This window comes from Leuciscus leuciscus (genome assembly GCF_965113295.1).
Source record: "Leuciscus leuciscus genome assembly, chromosome: 6".
NCBI lineage: Eukaryota > Metazoa > Chordata > Actinopteri > Cypriniformes > Leuciscidae > Leuciscus > Leuciscus leuciscus.
The window spans coordinates 26,000,003-26,027,673 of record NC_138730.1 but is presented as its reverse complement, the minus strand read 5'-3'; the positions used below and the strand labels follow the sequence as shown (position 1 = coordinate 26,027,673).

General features: G+C 38.3%; 1 protein-coding gene and 1 long non-coding RNA gene across 2 annotated transcripts in view; one reads left to right on the top strand and one right to left on the bottom strand.

The window, feature by feature from the left end:
- Positions 1-26,344, bottom strand: part of pld1a (phospholipase D1a) — a 39,079-nt gene extending 12,735 nt beyond the window's left edge. The window contains exons 1-17 of the mRNA XM_082171990.1: positions 26,187-26,344; positions 21,285-21,462; positions 16,896-17,065; positions 16,679-16,821; positions 11,879-11,990; positions 9,728-9,793; positions 9,339-9,397; positions 8,089-8,181; positions 7,425-7,577; positions 7,185-7,334; positions 6,796-6,879; positions 4,693-4,774; positions 2,920-3,030; positions 2,649-2,840; positions 2,273-2,468; positions 369-497; positions 94-212 (exon numbers count right to left, since the gene is read on the bottom strand). Of these exons, the coding sequence (XP_082028116.1) occupies positions 94-212; positions 369-497; positions 2,273-2,468; positions 2,649-2,840; positions 2,920-3,030; positions 4,693-4,774; positions 6,796-6,879; positions 7,185-7,334; positions 7,425-7,577; positions 8,089-8,181; positions 9,339-9,397; positions 9,728-9,793; positions 11,879-11,990; positions 16,679-16,821; positions 16,896-17,065; positions 21,285-21,381 (1,956 nt within the window). The 5' untranslated portion in view covers positions 21,382-21,462; positions 26,187-26,344. The remainder of the gene's footprint in view (positions 1-93; positions 213-368; positions 498-2,272; positions 2,469-2,648; positions 2,841-2,919; positions 3,031-4,692; positions 4,775-6,795; positions 6,880-7,184; positions 7,335-7,424; positions 7,578-8,088; positions 8,182-9,338; positions 9,398-9,727; positions 9,794-11,878; positions 11,991-16,678; positions 16,822-16,895; positions 17,066-21,284; positions 21,463-26,186) is intronic.
- On the top strand, positions 12,520-16,672 carry LOC309500403. The gene is made up of 3 exons (XR_014206565.1): positions 12,520-13,527; positions 15,243-15,780; positions 16,240-16,672. It is a non-coding gene; the product is annotated as an uncharacterized lncRNA (long non-coding RNA).
- Positions 26,345-27,671: the final 1,327 nt, after the last annotated feature.

Here is a 27,671-nt window from a genome sequence, read left to right as displayed (position 1 = left end):
AGTTCACAAAGGGAATTCAGAAGCCTGTCAAGCATAAACAAAATTTAAATTGTGCAGGTCATGGCCTAAGCACAGGGGTGGTAAATCTCTCACCTTGGTGAAGTTCCAGCGTTGTATAAAGTGCCTGGCCACATCCCTGGCTGCTTTCCCATGCACCACTGAGGAGATGTCATGCCAGGGCATTCTGGGGGTTGTGTACCTGTCAATAAAATCTATAGTCGAGCACAGTGTTAAAAAGCAAGATCGTAAATATCTGAAATGCATTGAAAGAACTGCGTTTAATAACACAATTAACCTTGAATAACCCAGATTAATGATCAATGAAGTTGAGAAAACAAAAGCCGCCAGGCAGTAAACGTGTGGCTCACCATCAAAAGGCTTGTCTAGCTGAACCCAGTCTTTGTAGACGAAGTTGCAGTAGTCTTTTCCATGCCAGAAGCGTGTGTTTCCCATCAGCTCTCCCACTCCTGTCTGAAGACTGTGCACTGAGCCACTCTCTGCACACACAAGACATACAAAACTCATCAAAACACAAAAGATCTTTTGCAATAAATGACAGTTACTTTTAAATTTACTAATTTTACTAATTTAACAAAATACGTAAGAGAATGAAGGCTAGAAAATAACTAGAAAATAATATAAATATAAATACAAAAGAGGTTCATATAAAAAATTGTGTCTGAATTAAAACAAAATAGTTCATAAAGATTTTAAATATAGACAAAAAAAAATGCATTTAGATAAAAATAAAAGATTTTGATGCTTATTTTTATTAGTGTGGTCTCTTTTAAACCCTACTGTATAAGCTGAAACACGTACATGGTGCAATTGAAACTGTTACTAAAACAGATTACTGTTACAGATTTATTATTTGTTACAGATTTACGGTTTATAAATAAATGACTGACATCTGATTAGACCAAACAAACATCAGATCACTGACACATTTGAGCCATTATTTTCCATGTCAAACATGCAAGACATTAAAATGCATGTGTGTTAATATTTTAGATTTATCCACAGTAAAATGATCACTCCATAATTTAAAACTGAATAATTGGTGGGAAACAAAGGATTGGTTATCTTAACGGCAAATGAATGTGACTTTGGTGTAAGAATCAGCGACATGAAAACTGAAATCTACCCCAAGGTCAAAGTAATTTCATTAAAGCATATCTCTGATGTCTAGTCTTAAGCCAGTCTCAAATACATTTAATCCTCTCTCTGACAGACTGCAAACCGATCTATATGCGTGTCTTCTATGGCAGGGAGAACAAACCGAAAGAGCTAAACCAAGAAAATGATGGGGCACTCACTCGAGCCGGGGCAGGGTGTCTAGAGCAACACCTACAGTATCAGCCAGAGAGGATAAGCATCACTGCACAACCAACAGACAAGGAAAATATAGAGACAAGAACCACAATGACTGACACTGACAAGTAACTGAATTTGGACCTTTTTGCATGATTTACTGATCCAGACAGTCAAGAGATATAACAAAATTTTGACACACACACACACAGCCCGAAAAAAAGATATTTTGATTTATATAGGCAAGTATTGCATTGTTATATTATGTTTTATGTTTCTAGCATGCCATATATTTGGCAACAGTTCTTCTAACCCTAATTGATGGAGTGTTTAGCTTTTCATATCTTAAACAACCATGTAGAAAGACACATCATGGCCATATTCCAGGATGACAAATGCTTAAATTGTTGGGAGAAAGCATGAAGAATCACTTTCAAACATGAATTGGCACCACTGAATCCACACCTTAAATTCATTGAATATTTTTGGGATGTGCTGGAGTAGTTTGAGAGTGCTTGACTCTTGTATTGTCAATACAAGATCTTGACCAAAAATGTATGCACCTCTTGATGGAAGTGACATCACAACATTTATTTCCATCAAGAGGTGCATACATTTTTTTAATTCAAACAGCAACTTTTTTTTGCAGTGCAGTGTATTATTATATGATGTATTTTTTCTTTGGTTCCAGAGTAATTAACTAGTTACATGGCATTTACAGCTCAGGTGATTGGTTAAAAAGGATTGGGATGTGGAACTAAACACCCATTAGCAAAGTGACAGTCCAGTCCAGTCCAGTCCAATCCCATGTATTATAACTACTGTAAATGGAAAAAAATATGACCAGTACACAATGACAATTTTCATCTCTCATTTTCTTGGTTGTTAAGGTCACAAAGGAATTAGTCATTAGCAGACTCAGAGAACATCACCGCAGGTTAGTCGCAGTAAAATATCTTACTGTTCGAGCTGTCAATGCTACTAATGCTGTCAGCATGGTGAAGGCCACGTTGGATGTGATGGTACAGGCTGAAACGTGTCTTGCGAGTGCGACCGATGCCTTTTAGTTTGGGCAGATCCACTGAGTCACCAACCATCGACCGTCTGCTGTTTCCACTGGTGGACACTTTTTTCCTGGGTGTGGATGAATCCAGTCCCTAAGTCCCAAAATAGACATAATTCCACTTCATTATAGCTAGCAGAAACCTCTAATCACAGTCTTTCATTTCAAACTTTAATGCCAAAAAAGTGAGTTAGGTGTGTCATCCATGGGTGTGGCACAAATAATGCAGCCAAATAAAGCATGTTTGTATGGACATGATGATGCTGTCCCTAACCTGCTCTATGGCCTGAGCAACAGAACGTGTTACACTTCCCACGTCTGTCAGTCGGTGCTCACAGTCATCCCAGCGGCCATACGCCAGGTCAATTCCCCCAACAAAAGCAACTGATTGGTCGATGACTACAATCTTCTCGTGGTGTGCCCATAAGTAGACAGAGGAGGACATGTGATCAGGGTGTCTCATCACCTTTAAGAGGGAGGAAGAGTTATAATCAATAAGATGTCACGAAATATGCAAAAGCAGATAAAAGTCACACACAGCTTACCTTTATGTTTGGGTGAAGGTGCATTAGTGTTCTTTTGCTGTATCCACTATTGATGCCGAGTGCCAGCTCCACTTCCTTATACAGCATAACAAAGATCCTCACTCCTTGTTGCTAAAAGTAAATAAATAAATAGTAAATTATAGGAGGACTTTAACTTACTCTATTTGCTTAGTCAATAATCTTATCCCTTAAAACACATCTTTGATCACCAAAATGGCATATTTGAAAAAAAAAAATTTCACGTGAATTTATTTTTTGAATGCCTTTAAATAGCTTGAATTTAACTCTACACCCTTGCTTCATTTAGTATACGCAGAGCCATGAATATGCAAATGAGCACCGCCTCCACTCACTCATACAGGGTTGTCTACAATTCGATGTATCAGAATGGCAATGCGTTTTATGTATCACTCTTTACAAAGTCAGACACATAACGGTAATTAATATGATTAGCCTTTTGTTTGACAGTTATCAAACAGCTAATAATGTGTTGCTAATGTTACACAAATCATGTTCACCATCTCAGAGTCAGACAGCTGCCTTCTAAAAATCAGCATCTTTACAAACGCTTTGAACAATTTAGACGTGGTTGAGGAGATTCCCCCTCTCTATGTAAAGCGCCTTGAGTGCCGAGAAAAGCGCTATATAAATGTAATTAATTATTATTATTATTATTAGCTTAGAATGTCAGTGGAGAAAGGCACATGGTTCATCATAACATCATAATGCGTATAGTCACATATATAATTCACCCGCTATATTCCCAAATGTACCCGGTTCTTTATACAAAAAATATATCGGGATAACCTGGCTTCTCTTGAGACTCCCCTGGTTCGTAGCAGTTAATGATATGCTAAAGCCCGCCCCCTCGTGACATGATTGGTTACAAGGTAGTTTGTGACGCAAGAAACACCGGCAATTTCAAACCACATGTTTGAGACCATCTTTTTTTCACTGCAGTTTTAAGTATTAAAGGAGAACTTGGTAACTTTTTTAACTTAATAAAACTGTCTAGAAATCATTTGGATGGTTAAACAACCTGTTCTGGTGATATTGGTGACTTTCCCAGCTCCCCCCAGCGTTCCCAGGCGGAAAACCAACCTTGCAACTTGGGGACTACCGTCCCGGCAAGATAGAAATTGGAAGTCTCGTGAGAAGCGAGAACTAGAACGAGAACGAGCGCGAAACACGAATTGCTTTACGGCAATTCGACATAAACACACACGCATGTATGATGTATTACCAGATTACCCACCTCGGTAGACATAGCTCCACACGATACAGTTGGCTTGCTCCGATCAAAACAAACGCACATGAGAAGCGGTAGAGAGGGGGAGGAGGCCGCCGCAAGTGAGTTTTTACGACCTTGTTGTGAAATATACGCCCCCCCACAGCTGTAGGGGGAGCTCGTGGGGAAAACATGCGACAACAAAAGGGAAAATCAGCGAAGAAGTGACTAGAGTTCGCTAGAGTTGCCGAGTTCTGCTTTAAATACTCAGCAATGGTGCTGACGTATGAATTTGCACATGGTTTGTCTTAAGCATATTAAAAACACTGAATAGACGTATAAACAACCAAAATAATAAAAAACTTGATTTTCACCATCACTTTAAAGTAAAAAAATAAGCTAATAAATAAGTGAATAAGTAAATCAATAAATATAACCTTACTTTGAAACTGGAAACATATTTGTGTGTTGCATTTCACATACACGTTAAATTGTGAGCATGGCACCAGGGACAAATGCACCAGAGTAGTGTCAGGAGGACTTACAGCCTTGCGTTTCAAAATGCAGTCGAGCCTCCAGCGATTTCCTTCCACCACAGGCCTCTTCAGAAAGATCTCAGGGCTCAGCCTGCACATTACAAACACAATCATATAGTAGATACAACATACTGCAGCACAAGCACACCTACTTTAAAATCTACATGAAATCAAAATGGACAGAGTTTACTTTTTTAATACACATTCCTGGTCTTACCGTGCACATCATTATTTAAATTTGTATTTTTTTTAATCATTCATTAAAAAAATATATCATATAATTTAAAAAGTAAAATAATATATGTCTTTAAAATATAATTGCTCTGCTGTTTAAAGGACAATTCCGGTATTTAACACTTTGAGTCTATTTTGTAGCTTGTTTTGGATGAACAAGAGTGGTGGACAAATACATTTTGACAATGGTTCCTGTCTCGACTTTTTGACTATTTTAGAATTGCCCATGACCGCTTTAGAATGGGAGTCTATGGCCATGCACAGACATGTCCTTAAAACAACCCTTAACGTTCGTTTTCAAAACTGTTCAACTCACCGAGTGGTTAGTGGTGTTCGTTGATGATTAAAAACAAATATATCGGCGCAATGTATGATTTCAATCCGTTTATTTTTCTATAGTGGAACTATTTTTTCAGATACCTCACAACCGCGTATAAACTTCCGCTCTTCGGCAACTTCCGTTGCTCTGCTCACGCTAGCCTTCTGAGAGACAGAGAACTGAGCGAAAAGACCTAAAAGACTACAACCAAATGTAAACAGCCCCCTTTCCTTTTCCGGTAGCGCAGTAATATCAACGAGCAATGAGTCCTCTAACGGAAATCAATGGGATTTTACAAAATGGCAAATAAAACAAGACAAAAACTGTATTTCGCTACGCTACTTGTTTTGGAACATCAACTAACACCACTAACCACTCGGTGAGTTGCACAGTTTTGAAAACGAACGTTAAGGGTTGTTTTAAGGGCATGTTTGTGCATGGCCATAGACTCCCATTCTAAAGCGGTCATGGGCAATTCTAAAATAGTCAAAAAGTCGAGACAGGAACCATTCTCAAAATTTCTTTGTCCACCACTCTTGTTCATCCAAAACAAACTACAAAATAGACTCAAAGTGTTAAATACCGGAATTGTCCTTTAAGACACTGTACAACCAAGTGCCAAGGCGTCAAATGTTTTAGGAAGGGAATACTCATGTCATATTTAACGCAAAGGGAATAGTTGTAATAGTCTAAGTCATATTTAGATTTGGCTCCATTTTTATAGTGAATGCCAATAAAATAGTTTTCATGCAGACTTAAATCAATGTTTAAATAGTTAACATTCTACAAGTACAACTACATCAAAAACACATTTAAATAGGCATTGATTTTTTATATAACCACCCGCTCCCTCACACACACAGAAGATCAGACCATTGAGTCTATTCCAGGAGTGATATTTTTTAAATAAGGAAGACTGAAACTCGACACCAGTAAAGAAAGAGATACCGGTCTTGCTGTATAACACACACCTCCCACTCTAAGCCCCTGATCCACTGCCACAAATTCTGCATGTGGGCACGTAATGTCTATAGCAACGCTACTGCAGAGCATTACCAAACAAAGAAAAATAAACAAAATACCATTTCATATCAGATTAAACAGTGCATTTTTCATTCATGGAAGATCATAATCAATCCAGTCAATCTTTGACAGTTAACTGTGGCTCTTTTCTTGCATCCCCATTTCACACCAAACAAGAGTATCCTAGTTGACAATCCCAATTTAAACTTATACAAATAACTAAAAAATCCTCTGGCCATGATTTGTCTCACTTAAATGAGCATGGACTGCCAATGGCACCCCATTAAACAAATCCATGTATGTCACGTGCTTTCTCCAATCATACACAACTACACAAACTATTTATAGGTTGATTTCCCAGAAAAATGCAAACACGGTGACTTTGTGAAATTATCAAAACACTGTTCTGTTCGTTGAAGCAATCTGTCCAGTCCGAGATAGCAACATTGGCTCAACAAAAAGTGTGAGTTGACCCGAGACTATCTGTCTGCCTGAACATGTTTTCTTCTAGAAGGATAAACAGAAAGAGTACATACCACCAGTCTGTAATGAAGATCTCCTCTTTGGCTTCCTCCAGCGCATTTGCAACATCCTCCATGTAGGTTTTTCCATTCACATACCTGGACAATTGAATTTCTTTTTCTTTAGTTGTCAAATATCACAGAGTAGAGGGTCAAATAGAAAGCTAAACATGACATTGTTTGTCTTAAATGGAAAGTTCAACATTCTGTCATTATTTACTTACCATCATGTCGTTAAAAAGCTGTACGACTGTTCAACTATATAATAACATTGGACCCCATTGTCTTTTATTGCATGGACAATAAAAAACCCATTGTGACCTGAAAGTCATACAGGTTTGAAACGACATGAGGGTGAGTAAATGATGTATTTATTTTTGGGCAAACTCTTAGATTAAATATACCATTTAGAGGGTATGTTCTCCTCCTCCCTGGCAAAAGATCCGAAGCGGTGGGACCTTAAAAAGGCCTTGCCATGTTTCCGGACAAAGCTTTCAATGGCCTGACCCCACCACCGTGCATGTCTGACGCTATTAAATTTCAGAACTAGTTTCCTGCACAAGACACACAAACAAACATAAATTGCCTACAAGCTGAGAGAGACATTTATAAGTTACATCAAATTTGAGATTAAGTGAACACACCTGGACAGGTTCTCAATGCTCACTCCATGCTTGGTCTCTGTCTCTTTGGAGTCCATTTTGATGCTGAACTCATTGTCCACCAGCAGGACAAATGAAATGGCACCAGTGTCTGGCTTCATGTACAGCAGAAAAGAGTCCTTCACAACAAGCCACCTAAACAGAGAGCACAAAAGATTTCATCATTAGACTCCATCACAACCATAAGGTCAAACCTAACCTTAAGTATGCTTCTCTAAAGCATTATTATACTGAGAGCAGTGAAAGTCAGCGATACAGTGTCAGTTTAATCAGAGAATGAAAGTAGCACGGTATCAGTGGAGCAGAGATAAACAGCTTGCTAGACTCAAAGAGACTTTATGGTACGTGTGTGTGTGTGTGTGTGTGTGTGTGTGTGTGTGTGTGTGTGTGTGTGTGTGTGTGTGTGTGTGTGTGTGTGTGTGTGTGTGTGTGTGTGTGTGTGTGTGTGTGTGTGTGTGTGTGTGTGCTGGTGCCCGCTCTATCTGAATTGTGTATTTTCACAGATAACACTGCTTTTAAAGAGTGTCCCACAAATGTTAAAGCTCAAAGTGAAGAGCACAGCTTCACTGCATGAATGGATTTCATCTGCTCTTGTGATTTCCTTAAAGAATTCAGAAATAGTCTTTTTTGTTTTTTGAGTAAATACCTCTTGGACCAGCGGTAGCAGACTTCATTGCGGCCACAGCAGTTCATACCTGGTATACGGTGACCTCCTGACCTTTTATAAACAATGCCTTCTCTGAAAGATACAGGTTTTTATGAGTGAGTTAAAGGGTGAATATCATGAAATCCATTAAACACTTTGTGTCATATTTCAGATACTAAATGAGATAATAGATGTTGCAAAAAATAAAACATTTTTTCATGGTGACATTTTCATGACAAGCAAGTCCACTCCCAAATTCTCATGACTTTTAGTATTTATGCATCATGGAAACATTTGTGATTTGTCACACATCCTGACACATTATGGTAATATGTTGCACATTAAAGAATTTACGTGCTTAATTGTAGGGCTGTGCAAATAATTGAATTTCGATTTCGATTTCGGCTTAAAAACTATTATTTTGCCATGTTCTGTTTTGCAAGAACACTCATATTTTGTCTTGTGTTCTGAATGACACGCACACGCGCACTTCTTTCCTCCCGAAGCCGTAAACTCTCTCAGCTTGAATGTTTAAACTGATAAGACTTAAAGAAGTGAAAATGATCAACTTTAGTTGATGCAATACTGGCCCGATTGTGCAAGTGACAATTCCATCATGTCCCGACTCCTGAACGCGAGAGTGTAGTTTCGACGCTTGCCTTGTCCAACCCATTTTGAGAGACAGAGAGAGAGAAGATGCAGCACCGCTGAACACTCACGCGGTTTGTGAAATTGCGTCTTTGCGAAAGTTTTAAAATGATAGATTTGATTTTATAATCTGTGTGGATTAATTTAAAATACTCATACATACTTGCTAAAGTGAATCAATGTTTGTGGGGGAATTTCCCCCATTATAAGTGGTCGACCACTTGTGAATGACTAGAAAATTAAAATACTTGAAGTATTATCTGTTATATTATTTATCTTAATAGTTTAAAAAGTGAAAAAAATAAAATAAAATTAAGAATTGTTGAAAGGTGTCTTTTTAATAAATGCAACACGTTCCCAAAGTCATGTTAAATAATCGTGTTACATAATCGTAATTTCAATACTGACCAAAATAATCGTGATTATGATTTTTTCCATAATCGAGCAGCCCTACTTAATTGAAACTACGGTCACAATGTAAAAATAAATCAATACATATATAAAAAAAATTACTTTATGCAATCTATTTAAAAATTAAAATTAAAACATTCATCAGTGTGAGGCAATAATAAAACAGTAAAGCAAAAAGAGTGTGTCCTTACAAGCCTTTAGGGCCCAAGTCCTGAATGAAGGACAACTGGCTTATATCAATAAACTCCATCTGGAAAAGAGAAACAATGCTGCTTAAAACTAGTGAAACAGAGACGCAGCTTCAATTAAAAGAAGTTACACCAAATCCTCAGCTATATTGACCCTCGTAGGGTATTAAAGAGGAAGAGAGGGAATTTGAGAAGAGGGAGAGAGAGAATTCCGTATGTCCTTGATTAAAGCTGTTGGAATAGCACTGAGCTGAGAGAAAGAGCTGCGCATTAACACGCACAGGACACACAGGCTCCATCTGTAATATCGATCCTCGCACTGCTGCTTCATTAAAGATAACTCAACGTGAGTTCCATCAGGGCCTGAACTCTATAATCAAGTGTGAGCTTACGGTGGCGTAGTATTTTCGGTACATTTCCATCCTCAGCAGCTTGTTTAGGTAGTCTTCCAGTTGTTTCTGCAAAAAGAAAAACACATTTGTTAGTTGGTTTTAAATGTTTAATTCTGTGGCACCAGTTCTGGACCATGATAGATAATAGTAAATCTCAGAAAGTAAAAATGTAATACAAAGTCTCCTAAATATATTTTTTGGTGATGACATTTAAACCTGAAATATGAAATCTAGCTTTCAATTATTTTACCAATGTAAATGTACTTTAAATTATTTATATTACCAACATATAGCATAAGCATTACATAATGTTTCTTAACGTTATTAATGAAAGTAGTTATAAAATATTTTGAATATATTTATATTGGGACTAGGGATGTCAATTTTCACAAATTCCCATGATCGATCGTCGTTTAAATTAACGATCAATTAATCGTTAGCCTTAATACTGCGATATAGTGCAGCAGATTAGTAAAAAAATCGTTCACTTTGGTATAGAAGCATGAAATTTGGCACAGATACTCTCTAAGGGCCACTATTTTGGAAAAAGGCGTTGGCCACTCAAAAATTCAATATGGCGGCCATTTTGAATTTTTGGGTGGCCAACGCCTTTTTCCCCAAAAAGTGACCCTTAGAGAGTATCTGTGCCAAATTTCATGCTTTTATACCAATTTGAACGATTCTCTTGAAATATGCCATTAATCTGCTGCACTAATATGCGTCTACTGCAGTGGCTATGACAGCATGACAGGGTCTGCAAATGCTGCTCAAAACGCTATGTTCCTCACCAAATCAATTAGAATGGTTTTAAATATAAATAAAGGGCTAGTAGGATTGTAAAATGTTTCGATGTGATTGATAATTAAATTAATTATTTAATAATCAAATATAACTACTAATACAACGTGTCAGCAACGCCGCCTCATATGGGCTTAGAATGTGTGACTGTTGTGGACGCGCTCTTCCTGGAACAACTGCACGCGTTGAATGAATCTGCTACCGTTAAACTGGAGCACTTTGCTAGCACGTTATTTATCTAAAAGAAACGCGTCCTATATGAGATTAATCAGATATATTCAAAATAAACATAATATTACAAATTATATCTGCACAAAATGACGCAAATTCATGCTCAAGTGAACTTGAACTAAGTTACGTGCCATTCATTCAGAACTACTCATGTTGTGGACGCGCTCTTCCTGGAGCAACGCGACACGGCAACTAAACCCAAATAATTTACAACGTTTTATTACAATATTGTTCTCTTTATAATGTTATGTAATATTACAGTCCCAATAGTCATTATTAGTCGTGCATTGCCGTTTGAGCTGCGCGCGCTGAAGCTGACGCTTTACTACAGAGTTAATTCTTAACCAAATGCATCCAATATGAGATAAATCAGATATAGATAGGCCTACAGAAAATAAACAGTATTACAACTTACATTTGCACAAAACAAAAGGCTGCGAATGCACACGCAAACTTACAGTCATGATGAAGGTGTAAAATGGTCCCAAACATAACTCCAGCGCGCTCGCTTTACATGTTTCGCGGTTGAGCAGCGCGCACACGCATGAAGACCTGCTTAATCGATGATCGATAAGTTGTATCGATTAAATGTATTATCGACAATTAATCGATCGTCGATTAATCGTTGACATCCCTAATTGGGACCTATATGCTGATTTACAAGTGCTTTAAAGCTGTACGTCCTGCTTGTAAATATTAATTATGAAAGTGATGTTTGCCTAGTCAGCCTAATGTACTGGCTGAAAGAAAGAGCTGTACACTAATGAGCAGATTAATTATTTATTCATTAGTTTATTAGTAGAATGTCCTTAAATATCTACAAAGAAAAATGAACAGGAAATATATTTCAGAAACTCAGACCATTTAAAAAGTCAGCAATATTGAGCTTTATTCAACAGCTGGACACTTAAGAATTTCATCAGTAGATTATGAGAATTGTATCATGTGACTCACATTTATGATATGACAAGCAGAATATTGTTATATATGCTCAGATACCAGTAAATAATGTCAATGATGTTGTGTGGGAGAGACCTGACCACAGACTCACACGCCTTGTGATGATGCAGATTACGTCATGTGATCAAGGGTTGGTAATGCAGTAAGCATGTAGTGACTCACCCTCCGACTAGACACTTGCTCCTCTCGTGCCAACTCGTCTCTGCCTCCCCGAGGCAGTGCAGGCATCTGCCTCACCTCGCTCCTCTTTATGCTCTTCCTTCTCTCAGTATGGCTAAAAGAGAGATATCATAGTCTGAGAGAAAAACGAGGAATAACAATAGCAAAGAGTGAATGGTGAGAATGAGTAGCCATGAAATCTGAGAAAGGAGCTAAAGACAACAGGGGAGAACAGAAAGAAAAAGAAAAGAAATTAGATACTTAAAGAAAATCAACAGGAAAAAAATGAGTGTAGAGGAAGTGAGAATAATAGCTTCTATGAGAATGAGAAGAGTATTAACTGATCTGCTGGTATTAAGAGTCGTCTAGGGCCATTGAATCACAAGTGGTCATCTGAGACGCATTACTGCTTTTTCACAAGGAAGGGCTTTTTCACAAGGAAGGGCTTTTTCACAAGGAAGGGCTTTCACAAGGCCGTTAGAATAAGGTAGAAGAAAATAGCTTTGCTGATTTATAATCATGTGATCCTGAGTGGAGCATTCTTATGACTTAAAATCTGACGTAGTTCATTTGAGATACCTGGGATTTTAACTAAATTAAACTGGAAGGGAAATATTCTTTACAAATTGACATATTTTCACATAAACAATCAGTACATAAGCTGAAATAGACTTAAATTAAAGACACAAAGAGACTATATTTGATGCAAAAGTCGACAGCAACAATCTTAACTTTAAACATTATTTTTGCTGCTATGTAGCCCACCAATTAAAAAATAAAGTGTAGAGTGATAAAAAAAAAATAGCCATGTATACTACCATTCAAACGTGTGGGGTCTGTAAGAATTTTTGTAATGTTTATGAAAGAAGTCTCTCATGCTCACCGAGGCTGCATTTATTTGTTCAAAAAAAATAAGTAAATACAAATATTGTCAAATGTTATTAAAATTTTAAATAACTGGTCTATTTTAATATTTTGTTTTAAAATGCCATTTATTCCTGTGATGTCAAAGCTGAATTTTCAGCATCATTACTCAAGTCTTCAGTGTCACATGATCCTTCAGAAATCATTCTAAAATGTAAATTTTCTGCTCAAGAAACATTTCTTATTATTCTCAATGTTGAAAACAGCTGTGCTGCTTAATATGTTCATGGGAAGTCTAAAACATATTTTTCAGTATTGTATTATAAAAGTCTTCACTGTCACTTTTAATCAATTTGACGCATCAATTACATCTGTGTAACAAAAATAGTAGAAAAAAAAAGATATTGCATTTTATTAACTTAAGTAGGTAGGTTCATCAAAAATCATCAAAAGTTTCAAACACTTGTTTTTGCACAACTGATGATTGATAGAGGAGTAATAATAATAATTTGTTACATTTATATAGCTCTTTTCTGGGTACTCAAAGCGCATCACATATGGAAGGGGAGAATCTCCTCAACCACCACCAATGTGCAGCATCCACCTGGATGATCATAGACAGTATAAGAAATGGACACAGCGACCCCATAGACTTCAACGGAGACCAGTGAAGTCAATTAGAAGCACTCACTTCCTAATGGCTGAGCGTACTGCGCAGCCTCAAACTGAGCTTGACGACGTAAATGTGACGTGAGCAACCTGTCTGACAGTTGTAAGTCTTAGTAGCTGTCAGTGATGCGCGGGTTGATCCGAAATGAGCGGGTGCCTGCGGTCACCCGCGGTTACCCGCGGTTACGAGTCATCCAAAAATATTTTTAATGATATTCGGGTCGCGGTCGGTCGGGTCGTTTGAAATAAAGATGCCAATTAAACCTTTGTAATTTATATAGTAGTATAGAGAGCATAAGCGGAGTGGAGCGGTGAGAATCTTCGCTCATCGCTCACGGAACTGTCCACCCCTCCGCTCCCCCGCTCAAAGCTACATCAGGCCGCTCCGCTCATTATCGCTCGATCAGCGCTCAACGCAGTTTGATCCGCGCTCCACTCAAATCGCCCCCCGCTCGCTCCAAAAAGGGGGAAAAAAATCTATATGTAGCCTATATCACTGTAGCTTAGACCACAGCCTTACCTCCTAAAGAACTAATGAGCAACAACAACATTTTTCAAATAGAAATGTTTTATTTCAAATGACAAATAGGCCTATGTAAGAAGGAATATAGCCTACACAAAGTCCTGTAAAATTAAACGAATAAATGGGCCTAATAATATGAATAACAATTATATAAACAAAAATATAGCCTACATAAAAATTTTAAAAGTAAATTTACTATTAGGCCAGAATTTTGATAAGTTAACTTTTGTGCAACGCGCACGATTAAAATTTAAATGGGCTTATATCCATTGTACACACAAACTGCTGTAAAATAAAACGAATAAATGGGCCTAATAATATAAATAAAATTTATATAAACAAAAATATAAAATAAATATACATAAACGTTTTAAAAGTAGGCCTAGGCTAAATTAACTATTAGGACAACATTCTTATAACTGAACTTGTGCGCAGCGCGCAGGATTAAAATTTAAATGGGCTTGTATCAATTGTTTGCATTTTACGCTGTATTTAATTTAGGCTACACTTTAAGTTACCGTATTCAATTTGCTAACCTTTTGCTTTCTTCCCAGCGTGTTCACATATCACACTGCATGTTTTCGAGAGATGTGTCTTTTTAGATTCCAAAATTAATCTTTAGGCCTGAAACGATGTCGTTTTCTTCTACCACATAATAGTTAGTTTTACACCTGTATGACTTCTTATTTTCCTTTTTGAAGTAGCCTACTTTTTGAACTCCATTATTGAGCCGAGTTTTGACTGAAAATAGAATCCATCTTGCAGTCATCAACAGTAGACTGAGTCAGGCTTGACTGAGCATGCTTCAGAATCTTGGTGTGCGCGGAGCGAAATTGGAGCGGGAAATAGGGCGACGCTCCATCCTTTTAAAAATGCCGCTCTGCGTTCTGTCCAAGATCCGCCCGCTTGCTCCCGCTCCACTCCGCTCACATGCAATTTTCTATGAAATACATAGGCCTACACTTTATTGGCTGAATAACTGGCGCGAAGATGACGCACGAGCTCAGTCTGCAGGTAGAGATGGAGGCGGCAAGAGAAAAGGTGAAGACTGGGGAGTGGAAGCTCCGCAAATACACAAACAGAAAGAGCAAAGTTGCCGAAATAATGAAAGATAATGACCAAAGTGCTGGCTTTGTCATGTGTATTTCTTGCTATGCATTTACTAGCCTACTTTTAAAAAATGCGGGTCAGGAAGCGGGTCGGGTACAATATTTTCTTTCTTTTTTTTTGCGGTCCGAGTTGCGGGCGGGTTAGTTGAAAACGTCGGTCGGGTCCGGGTTGTTTATACATTGACCCGCGCATCACTGGTAGCTGTGCCAAGAGAAATCTGAATCATTCCCTTCCGAATCTTGCAGAGACGGAGAGCGTGAGTAGGAGCTGTCCATGAGCTAGGAGCAGGAGCAACTTAAAGGAGAACTCCGGTCAATTTTAACATTGAGCTCATTTTTTTGTAAATTTGGAGTGCTATCAATACAGAGAACAACGACAAAAATCGGTGTTGCCTACACCGTGTTATCCTCTTTTTAAAATTTGCACTCTGTTGACTTCAATGGGGCATATTTTAAACCTGCTTTTACCCTCTTAACATCCTTGATGTGTCATTACAAGTGCCCAGCCAATGTGAGTGATTCCTTTAGAGTTAACACGGGTGAATCTGACTGCAGTAGATGTGAAAGATATGAAGAAAAATTAAGTTAATTCGGCCAGCGTTCATACCTGTATTTACATCCTGTTTTCGGTTGAAGTCCAAAGTAGTCGATTGTCGAGTTCACGCGCGTGATCATAGGTAACTAAACATATGTGCGTGTTTGGGTTGTCGGGTTTCTTTAGAAATAAACAATAGACAAATGTCAAATGGATAACTATTTTGTATGGCGGAATACCATAGCAAGTGCTTGTAAGCACTTCGACTTGGCGCAGTAATATCTTCACTCGTGAAAAATCCTCTCACCGGCCCCCGCTCCCTCTAATGAAGATATTACTGCGCCAAGTCGAAGTGCTTACAAGCACTTGCTATGGTATTCCGCCATACAAAATAGTTATCCATTTTACACGCTTAGAAAAGCGCAACGTTTTGTTTTGTGTCACCGTCCTAGGTCGAGTTACACTTCGCGAGTAACTGTATTTAAATAGGGAAAACGTGGAGGTGTTTGGTAGCTTCTCTGCTTGGCCCATATTAAATGAACTGGGCTAACAAAGTTTCGCCGCAAGACAGAGGGATTTAGTGCACGCACTGAGACGAGAGAGGTATGTATCAACTCGTCTTAGTTAAGGGAATAACATAGTTTAATATGAAAAAACGGTAAAGTATCCCTTTAAACGCCTCAGATGTAAAGTTATTCGCAAAATGAATGGGAGTCAATGGAATGCTAACAGCAGGTGATGGCTTGTTAGCCAATGGATGCCCCCATAGAAGGTACACTTTCCCGGTGCTGGATTACCCCCTTGTGGATGATGCGACGGCAGCCATATTGCACCAGAAGGCCCACCACACACCAGCTTATTGGTGGAGAGGAGACAGAGTGATGAAGCCAATCAGTACATATGGGGATGATTAGGAGGCCATGATGGACAGAGGCCAATGGACTAATTTGGCCAGGATGCCGGGGTTACACCCCTACTGCTTTTCCAGAGGACATATAGGTGGAGTAGTTGGGGTAGGCCGTCTTTTATGTTGTCCAGTGTGTATGTAGCATTTACACTACAAATGCGTATTAATGAATATATCTATAGGGCAGGGGTCTGACCTTCTGGTGGGCAGTGGGATCCTCATGAGGGTCTTGTATCGCAGAAGCTCTCTGTGCAGCTCCATGAAGTGCTTTTCTTTTCTCTTGACTATCCAGGTGAAGTTCCCATGTTTGAGCTCTATCTTAAACACCGCTGGCATTGCCTGTGGACACAACAGTGATGTGAGATCTGTGACATCTTTCAACCTTTTAACTAGTTAACCTTATAACCACAGACCTTGGACACGCCTCTGTGTTTAGAGATTTTGAAGCGGTCTGGAGCCCTGGTGAAGCGTTCCACATCTAGGATCTTGGCAGTGATGGGGGCAGCGGTCAGGTAGACCTGCGCTTCTGTCTCTTTAAAGCCAACCGTCCTGTACACGGCAGAGAAAGGGATACAGGAAGCTCCTGTAGGAAAACAACAGTGCGGACTGAGGCATGCCTGCAGGGAATGTGAGCTCCAGTGTGTGTGTGTGTGTGTGTGTGTGTGTGTGTGTGTGTGTGTATGTGTGTGTGTGTGTGTGTGTGTTGAATACTTCTTGTGACGTGCTGCATCATGTTACACAGTTGTTCTCACATCCCGTTATTTTTACACGCCAGATTTTTACACACTTTTTACACACGTCACACATTGCCCAGATCCCTGATTAGATAGACCTATTGTAACCCTTTTTTACTTCCAGTCTGAAAAATTATTGGCAAAAGAACTTGTATTTGTACTACTAAACTAAATAAATAGATGTATCCCACACACTGATATAGCTTCAAAATCTTAATTTATTACAAAGTTTCATTCATGCGACCTTCATCAGGCATTGTTTTCAAACAGGAAGTAGAATAAACCCAATTTAATACAAAGCAGCCAACTGTAACGTTTTGGCTGATGAAGCAGACAGACAAAGCTTGATTCCAAACGATTGCAAAGTTAATGTACACAAGCAGGTGAACAGGACACAACCGCGTGTTTAACATAGACACAAACAATAACCACAGGGCTCGAATTTCGGCGCGGGATTGCGGGTATTGCGCATAATTTTAATCATTCCCGCAGGTCTCCCACTTATAATGCGGGAAATTCCCGCAAACATTGATTCACTTTAGCATGTAGGTTGTATTGGTAAATTAATCCACACAGATTATAAAATCAAATCAGTCATTTTAAAACTGTCTGCGAGACGCAATTTCACAATCAGCGTGAGTGATTCAGGGGTACTGGTCTTCTATCAGCTCGTTAGAGCTGCAGGCGGCGATAATACACTCTCGCGTTTCGGGAGTCGGGATAGACGGAATTGTCACTTGCATAATCGGGCCAGCATTGCATCATGAGTAACTAAAGTTTACCATTTGCACGTCTTTTAAAGTTTTACCAGTTTAAACATTCACGCGATTTGAAACTATTCGGTACTTGCGCGCTGTCTGAGAGATGTTTTTTCTCTCTGCACACATACATAGACTAAAGCCACCTCACAAACAGCTCGCGGGTAACAAAAGTTATTTTTCGTGGATTTTATCGCTTTAACAGTCAAAAACATGCAAAAATGATGTCAATTTCGGTCTTGGTGAGTATTCTCTAAACCATCGGTTCCCAACAGGGGGGTCGCGGCCCACAAGGGGGCCTCAGCGAGCTCTGTGGGGGGTCGCGTCATATTTTGAAAAGTTTTGAGCTATTTGCATTAAATAAAAGTCCTTAACTTTTTTCTGTTCAAAATGTATATAATGAGCGAGTTCATCATGAATCCATTTTCCAAACCGTGTTTTTGTCTTATCCTGAATCACTATGGTACACCTATAATAAGTGATTACATTTGGACTATTTTACCCTGGTTCGGATCGCTGCCGCTGCGGAGTAGCCCAGTACCTGCGTGACTCGTCATAGACGCACACAGAGAGAGAAGTAGTTCCGGCTACAATGTTCTTCCGAAAGACGCATTATTCTGTTAATAAACGCAAGTTTATTATCACTCGCTATAGCGCCAAAAGCCTAAAAAATAAAGCCTCACATTGATAAAGCCTCACAAATAACATGCAAGTATTGAGGCCCCAGACAGAAGTCATTTAGTAATAGCCTATATTCATTCTTTTTTTACCTACACACAAGTGTGAATACTGATATTTTTGTTATTGCATTTAAAATAGAGCAAATTTATAGGCCACTCCTAGGCTTACATTTTTAAATTACAAAGGGCCTACTAATGTTTTTGTTATTGTATTTTCAATATTATAGGCTATTATTTGTGCATAAACATATCTGTTTATAGTAAACATACCGTTTGTTTGAAAACAACATATTTAGTTATCCTTGCTGCTACTGGGTAGTAGCACTGGCTTTAGCGGCTCTAACTTAACTTTTCCATATCATTCATCTGATGATGGACGTCTCATGATATTTATTTTAGCACAACTGGGCTGTATTAGGCTATTGATTCCCGTGATTTTGCTTATAAATTTTGATTCAGCCATTAGCCTACCTTCGTGATCACGCAAAGAGGTCTGCCGTGGCGGTCCGTTCAGAATTCGCTTAGAAGCTAGCTCACTTCTTCTGATGAAAGTGGCCACCCCCAGGACCACAACGTGAAACATGATCATGTTAAGACTAAGAATATTATTTTAAGATTAAGGCCATACACATTATCAAAACTATAACAGATTAAAAACGAATTTAAGCATGGCTGATACAAATGAAGGTTTTCAAATAAAATATTTTTTATTAAACAATGACAGACAACAAAAATGTGTGCTTGTGTGTGTGAACAAGAAAAACAAAAACCAGGGGCAGGTGATCCATGAAACAGACAGGACTGGTGATGGCCATAACAATCCTAAAGGTCCAGCATTGTTCTCACAAGCCGCTTCACTCAAGACAATAATAACATAATGAAAAGTTAGTATATCCCAAAAAATTAAATTAAATAAAAGTTGCTATAAAGGTGGTAGCGATTCATTACCGAACTCTTAGCTGACGAAGTCGCGCTAGCTAACTAGCTAGCAGGCAGTGCTTGAAAATTGGTTGAAACAACCAACATAAAATATAAATAATTACGCTGTGCATGTACAAATGAAGACCAGTATAAGCATCGCAAAGGGCCTCTGATACAATATAGACAGTTGACAATTCAAAAGAGGTCGATATTTCGGCAACTTAACTCTGGAACAACTCGACGCGCAGCAATGTAAGTGAATGGTGTCCAACGCCCACATGACAGTGTTTGGAACTATTCCGATCTTCATATCCCGGAAGTAGGCGGTTAAAAGCGCCGCCATTATTTACAACGGAGGTCTATGGGAGTGTCGCAACTCTCTCTCTCTATGGCTCTGGGGGGGACTAACTGTGTATACACAGGTTAAACGAGGGAACTAACTAGACACAGGTGGATGAAGGTTAACAGGTGCAGTCAAGACAGAACATAATTGTGACACCAACAAGAAAATTACAATCAATAATAGCCAATCACATACCAGGAAAGAAAAAGTGACAACCAACTTCAATGGATCAACAATCAAATAAAATTAGCCAAAATACAAGCATTACACAATACACACTATACTTCTATAACAGACCATCAACAACTAGCCTTCTAGTAGTATCTCCAATTACCCCTGCAAAACTGATAGTAATACATAAAATGGATTAAACCCTTTCGCACGTACGATCACACTGGTGTGATCAGTCTAGGCAGTGGCGCAAAAAGTGGGTATGCGCTTTATGCGGCGCAGCACCAGGGGGGCGGCAAAAATTATTATTATTTTTTTTTCAATATACGTAGCTGCTATTGCGCGTTTCTAAATAATTTCTGCATTTCCTCAATGTTATATAACTTTTTAGAGGACTAACAGGCTAGAGTAGGATATTCATAAGATTCCATCATAGAATTTTGACATAGAGAGGGGGGGATAATATTGCAAGCAGGCGGGGGCACCGTGAGCGCTGAGCGAGCAGGTACGAGTCGAAAAAGATAGAGGGAAAAGGAGATGGCATGTCAATTGATGCGCCAGCAGCTAAATAAGTGGATGGTCAAAGGCAACAGGTAGATTTCGTCCACGCATTTAGGCTAGGAGATTCCCGGTGGGCCAACATGCTTTTTGGGCCGATACATCTAATAGACATTTATTAATACATTTAGAGTTTGTAAAATACACACTGATGTCTGTGGAAGAGGCAATAATAATCTTTAAATAGTAACTTTAAAGTTTACTCTATTCTTCTCCCAGTTCACCAGCCACTTACTTTCATGTATCCAACAGATCCGATTATCTGAACAAACTAACATGGTGGCGTCCATCGCGCATGCAGCTCAACTAACGCGATCGTTATAAAGGTGTTTAAACAACAAAACACTTCCACTTGCATGTATTTGACAATCGGAATATCAGATTTTTCATGTCATAGGCTAGCTAACAAATTTGTGAATATTTTGAATAAAAAAGGAAAAATTACATTAAAGCAGATCATCCTTCATTCAGCGCTGTTCTTGCTGCGGTGACAAGCAATGACGCGTCACCATGGAAACCATAAAGTGACACGTTCTAAGTAACGGTCGCCTTAAACTCACGCTGGGGGGTCAGCCAGAATATTTTAAATGTACGTGTGAAAGGGTTAAATGTGTCTGAAATAATAATAATCACTCACCTGAGGGGTTAAACTCAGAGTCCACCTCTTCAGGTTCATCCTCAGCATCTGAGAACCCCAGTTCCCTGGTGTCCAGGTTCTCCACAGCATCACTCATGTCCGCTTTTATCCGATTGAGTTCCTTCTTATGGGCTCACTGAAACATTCAGCACTCTTCAGCCTGAAGGGCCAGCATGGCCTGTTTGAACACACACACGTCCAATCAATAATACCCTAAAGATATGGTTATCAACTACTGTAGAAAGGAGAAACAATAGCCTACTTAATATCATCAAAATATAATAAGAAACCAAAAAATCTTGCATAATTAGGATTGCAAACTGTTTAGCAACTTCTAAAAAGGAAGGAGAAAATATTTTGCTGTCAATGTCAAAGTTGTGCATCCAACCAAACTCTAGTTTTGGATCAAACTCATCTGTGACTTTGTAGCTAGTAAAATTTGTTAGATTCCATCACAGACATGCACATGACATGTGTGACATGAACTCATTCTTGAAAATCATGAATATTAAATATCACTAGCAATGAAGATAAATTTGGTTTGTGCCAACAAACTTGATGTCCAATTTCAATTCTGGGACCTGAAGCAAAACCAGCTGTAATCTAATTACATTGAGTTAGTTGGTATAGCAACCAATATGTCTTTATCATATTCTTTTTCATTCAGAAATTAACTACGTGTCATTTTTCCATTGTGCTTGGAACATTTGTGTAACATGATAATGTAATTTAATGTTCTTTAGTCATAAAAACCTTTGTAATAATATAATATTATATTATATTATATTACATATAGTCACAGTATTGTATTGTTACAAAAATGTATATTTAAAACAAGTGCTGTTCTTTTGAACGTTCTATTCCTCAAAAAATCCTGAAAAAATATATGATGTTTTTTTAAGCAGTACAATTGTTTCAACATTGATAACAGTGAGAAATGTTTCTGGAGCACAAATCAGCATACTGACACGTAAGACTGGAGTAATGGCTGCTGACAATTCAGCTTTTCAAGCACAGTAAATTACATTTTAAAAGAATTACTGATCCATGCTAACCATCCAAACCTTGACCTCCTAGTTTGCTAATTTCTATTTAAAACATTTCCTCTTTAGATCAGGCCAAAGGTCAGAGGTCAAATGTCTTCTCCTGTGGAGAGCCCCTTTAGTGAACATTATTCTAATAATACACACAAGATCAGATCAGTGTCATTCTCTCACAAAAACAGTTATTAAAAAGGAGGCCACATCCTGTTTTCTGTAATACCACTGGGTGCAAAACCAAGAATATTCCCCAAACGCCAAAACAGTTCAGGAATCAAAGTGATAATAGCTTTCAGAAATACAAAATCCAAGAAGCTGTTGACTGCTCATTCCTTTACATTTCCTTTAATATTATTCTGCCAGTTAGTAGTATGATTGAGAGGTTGAATAAGAATTCAGATTTGAAGGTGACAGGATTGGTGACCCATCTGAAACTATAAATACAGTTAAACTATAGAGTGGGAGGTGAGATGATGCCACAACAGAGTGATCATATGTCACTGAAGCCATTAAACAAAATCAGATAATCACAAAAAAGCTTGATAATCACAGATGTGGGTTTTATGTCTAAAATAGAGAGTCACACTTCATATGTGAAGGAAGCAATATAGAGCAACACGGTATAAAAGGGAAAAAGGGAAAAATAATGACTCAAAATTATTATAGAAAAATTTGTCACCACTTGTTACTAACACAACACAATTCACATCAACAAGTTCACCAAACCACTAACACTACTTTTCAAGCCTTTCACACAAAAAGTCAGCATTTGTGTTCTTACAACAAAAATAAAAATTATTAGAGAAAATAAGAGGAAACACACAGGGCTGCTCTCTTGATTTGTCTCAGAAAGACTTTAGTTGCTTTCCTTTAGACTGCAGTCATTTAGCTGCCAAGCACACATTCTCTCTGTAACTACCCCACAAAACTTTCTATACATAATGGAACATTTCTCCTCTCATTGGTTGGTTGCAGTGGTCTGCAGAGTACAGATACTAGCTGGTCTGTTCAGTCTGATCGCATAATGGCCATTTAAAATGTGTGGAAGAGAAATTATGTGTGCTAGAGACTCGAGAGAAGCTGAAACGTCTGTACTTCCCATTTTACATGAGACAAGTTTAACAGTGAGGTGTGGCTTTTTGGCAAATCTGAACTCGATATTACATCACCTTTTCCAGTCCAGCTACCTTTAGAAGCTTCTGCTTAACTCGGAGAAACAAACCCTTCAATCCTTCAATCCTTAGTAGACAAAAAGTCCTGAAATTCATTCACAAACAAAGAGACAATACTGGTATGTTTCAAATCATTCTTCGCTACAATGTCACTGCTCTTTCTTTCAGTCAATGTGAAATTGGAATTCTGTGTACTTTCTCAGTGTACGTTGACATTTCTGGTCTTCCTGTGAATGATTTGTCGCTGCAAATGGTTGGGGTGGGGGTGGGGGGGTTGTAATATCAAATCTAAATATAATAACTTCCTTTTTTCAGCTGACATCATTTTGGCTCTTCGGATTATACAGTAGGCATTATTTTAGAATGCTCCAATTAATCTCACTCCGTCCCCATTCTGGTATATTAAACTCCAATCTTTCCTGATCAAATAAATTACAGCCATACATTTTACACATAAATACCACACATAAGAGTAGTAAAATAGACTGACTTAAATTTTGTGTCTATGGTGACCGTGTTTACTGTAAATCTACAGGACGGTTTAGCTAGTGGGTTGTCTAAACAATAGTGGGACAGGTAGAGAGGTTCCTAGTGGAAGAAAGGACTCATTCACTCTCTCTGTGTGTAGGTGAACATTTATGACTGTGCCGTATCTCATGCGTGTCTCTCACCTGTTCACTGACCTTTAGAGCCAGCTTTAAAGAGATGTGCACAGATCAGAGAGGGGCAGTGAATCAGCTCACTCCGTTGGTACAACATTGCATTTTTATGAGTCTTTAGATATCTTCTTCTATCTAGCCCAACCCTTACAATCTCAGAATGGAGCATTCCTGAGTAAAGGGGCATATATTTACTGTTTCAAGATTTATATACACACGTGTGATTTAACAGACAAACATCTGTTCTGTGTGCTGTATGGCAGAGACAAAAGCTATAGGCTAATTCCTCATATGGCTGAAGGGAACATTTAGGAAGCAAACTAAACCTAAAACATACTCAATTTAAAAGCAGCCAAACGTACAATAACACTAAGCTATCATTTTAAACTGGGAATTTGAGAAATACAATTTACTTGTACCCAGGGAATAGTTTGCCTTCAGTTTGCTCATCAAAATGCAATATGTTTGTCCAGCAGCTCTCTAAGAGACGTGTTATATCGAAGAGGAAACAAAATAAAAGCTCTGATCAAAAGAAAAACATATACGATCATTGACTCTCTGCGGCTCTTAATAAACAAATCTTGATGTAAATTATCTAAATGAGGACATAGGCCATGCAGTGAACTGTAGAAAATAACTGCAGTACATTGAGAACTGTTAGACAAGCCAAGCTAATATAAAACAATAAACACTTTCAACAAGAGTCCCTCACTTTCATTTTCAGTATTTTGTCTTATTGCCAAGAAAAATAATAGACATTTCTTAAAACTAGAAAAAATTTCTTGAAGCAATATTATATATTCAACACTGATATAGTATATTATACGCAGATATTATATATATAGTACTATTATATTTAGCGTACTAAACTACAGAAATACACAGATAATGATGGGAGAGGAAAAGTCAGTGAGAACGTTCTGTAGATGGGATATCAGCTGTTGCTTCCTGCCAACAAGTTCCTGCCCATTGTAATTCGACATGGAGACAAGGCTAACGGCTTTTGGGAGGAGAGCAAAAAAAATATTATGCAACCACATAGACCTTTATGAAAAACTGCTACAGACACTGGAGTCACTCGTGTGTGTTGGGGCACGCATGAAGCTAAAGAATTGTGAACATGTGACATGAAGCCACAAACAAAAGTAATCCATTCATCTTTCATATTAGGATGGGCTGTGTCATCGAATGATAGTCTCCATGTAAGTTTCAAACGTCCTTGCCAACATGATGTGCAGTACAGCAGGACTGTTTCTCCTGTTTTTTTAACCTGATTGTTATTACGATCTGTTTTCAGAACAAATGCACTTTGCACCTGAAGGTAATTTATGACAGGACCAGCACTACAGTTGTTCTGTCATGTGTCGTTTTACACATGTTAGAGATAGCATAAAGTTCCCAGCAGCTCAGGGTCAGAAGTCTTGCATTCTGATTAATGAATGACAAGATTCAAATATAAGAGATAAGTAAACAACAGACAGGGCTGTTAAAAACACAAGTCAATGAAAACAAAAATTAGCCAAAATGAGAAAGTGTCAGACTAAAGGGTGTACTGCATTTATAGTAAATTGAGTTAAATGTACTATATTAAATTGTAGTGTATTGTATCCTTGCCCTTTAGTACAGTTGAAAAAAATGTACTTTGGAGCCTGAGAAAATCCAAGTTGACTTTCCTCTCTCTTGTGCACTGTTCACACATTCCACCATGGATACAAAAGCCTCTCACACTGGGGTGAGACAGGAGTCAAGGCATATTGGTACCAGAAAGATTTTCACATGTCACAGACACACACACACACACACACACACACACACACACACACACACACACACACACACACACACACACACACACACACACACACACACACACACACACACACACACACACACTCATTCATTCATTCATTCATTCATGACAGTTGCTAGATATTTCCAAGTCGTCATTCCTTCTAACTCTTCGAGCTTAGCTGAAAAACAAGTTTGGAGCAGAGCATTGAGCAACAACAAACTGCACAAAGTTTCACTGACCTGCCCTGGTAGACGTGATTCCCACATGATAAATCAGCTGTGCTGTTTGACTCCTACAACAATGAAAGACTAACTCATAATTTCGCAGACAGCGTTAAGAGAGTGTCTCTCTCCTTTTCTGTGACTCTACACAGACTAAACAAGAGGGCAGTGGAGAGATCAGTCATAGGCCAATGTCTTTGAACGGGGCGGGGCCTTTACTGGATTCTGAAGTGTCAGTCGCAGTCGCTCAGCCAATCAAGTTCAGAAAGTCACAATATGCTCCTCCCCTCCACAGCTGTTTTATGCATATACTAACTGATATCTTCTCATAAAAAAGAAGAAATGTTTGTAGCTAATTGTACTGTTGTTTCTCACAGATATCAATGACAATGAAATCAGTGATTTAAAAAAGAGCAAATGGAGACTGTTTTAAATCTCTTGCTTATATTTTTCACAAAAAAAAAAAAATCTAAATATATAGTAGTAATCTCACATATCTCATAGTCATCTAGAGCATCGGTTCCCAACAGGGGGGTCGCGGCCCACAAGGGGGCCTCAGCGAGCTCTGTGGGGGGTCGCGTCATATTTTGAAAAGTTTTGAGCTATTTGCATTAAATAAAAGTCCTTAACTTTTTTCTGTTCAAAATGTATATAATGAGCGAGTTCATCATGAATCCATTTTCCAAACCGTGTTTTTGTCTTATCCTGAATCACTATGGTACACCTATAATAAGTGATTACATTTGGACTATTTTACCCTGGTTCGGATCGCTGCCGCTGCGGAGTAGCCCAGTACCTGCGTGACTCGTCATAGACGCACACAGAGAGAGAAGTAGTTCCGGCTACAATGTTCTTCCGAAAGACGCATTATTCTGTTAATAAACGCAAGTTTATTATCACTCGCTATAGCGCCAAAAGCCTAAAAAATAAAGCCTCACATTGATAAAGCCTCACAAATAACATGCAAGTATTGAGGCCCCAGACAGAAGTCATTTAGTAATAGCCTATATTCATTCTTTTTTTACCTACACACAAGTGTGAATACTGATATTTTTGTTATTGCATTTAAAATAGAGCAAATTTATAGGCCACTCCTAGGCTTACATTTTTAAATTACAAAGGGCCTACTAATGTTTTTGTTATTGTATTTTCAATATTATAGGCTATTATTTGTGCATAAACATATCTGTTTATAGTAAACATACCGTTTGTTTGAAAACAACATATTTAGTTATCCTTGCTGCAAGCTTACAAGAGCGAAAATATAATTAAATGTGAAGGGGGGCCCTAAAATATTTTCTTGGGAAAAAGGGGGTCTCAGACAAAAAAAGGTTGGGAACCACTGATCTAGAGTTTTAGATGAGCTCTCAACAAAATGAAAAATGCTGGGTTATTGTTTTAACCCAACATGCTGAACCCAGCATTTTATTGGGTTAGTTTTTAATATTATTCCTGTAACTCAGCTGCTGTGTCATTTTTTACTGTCAATACAAATGATGAACA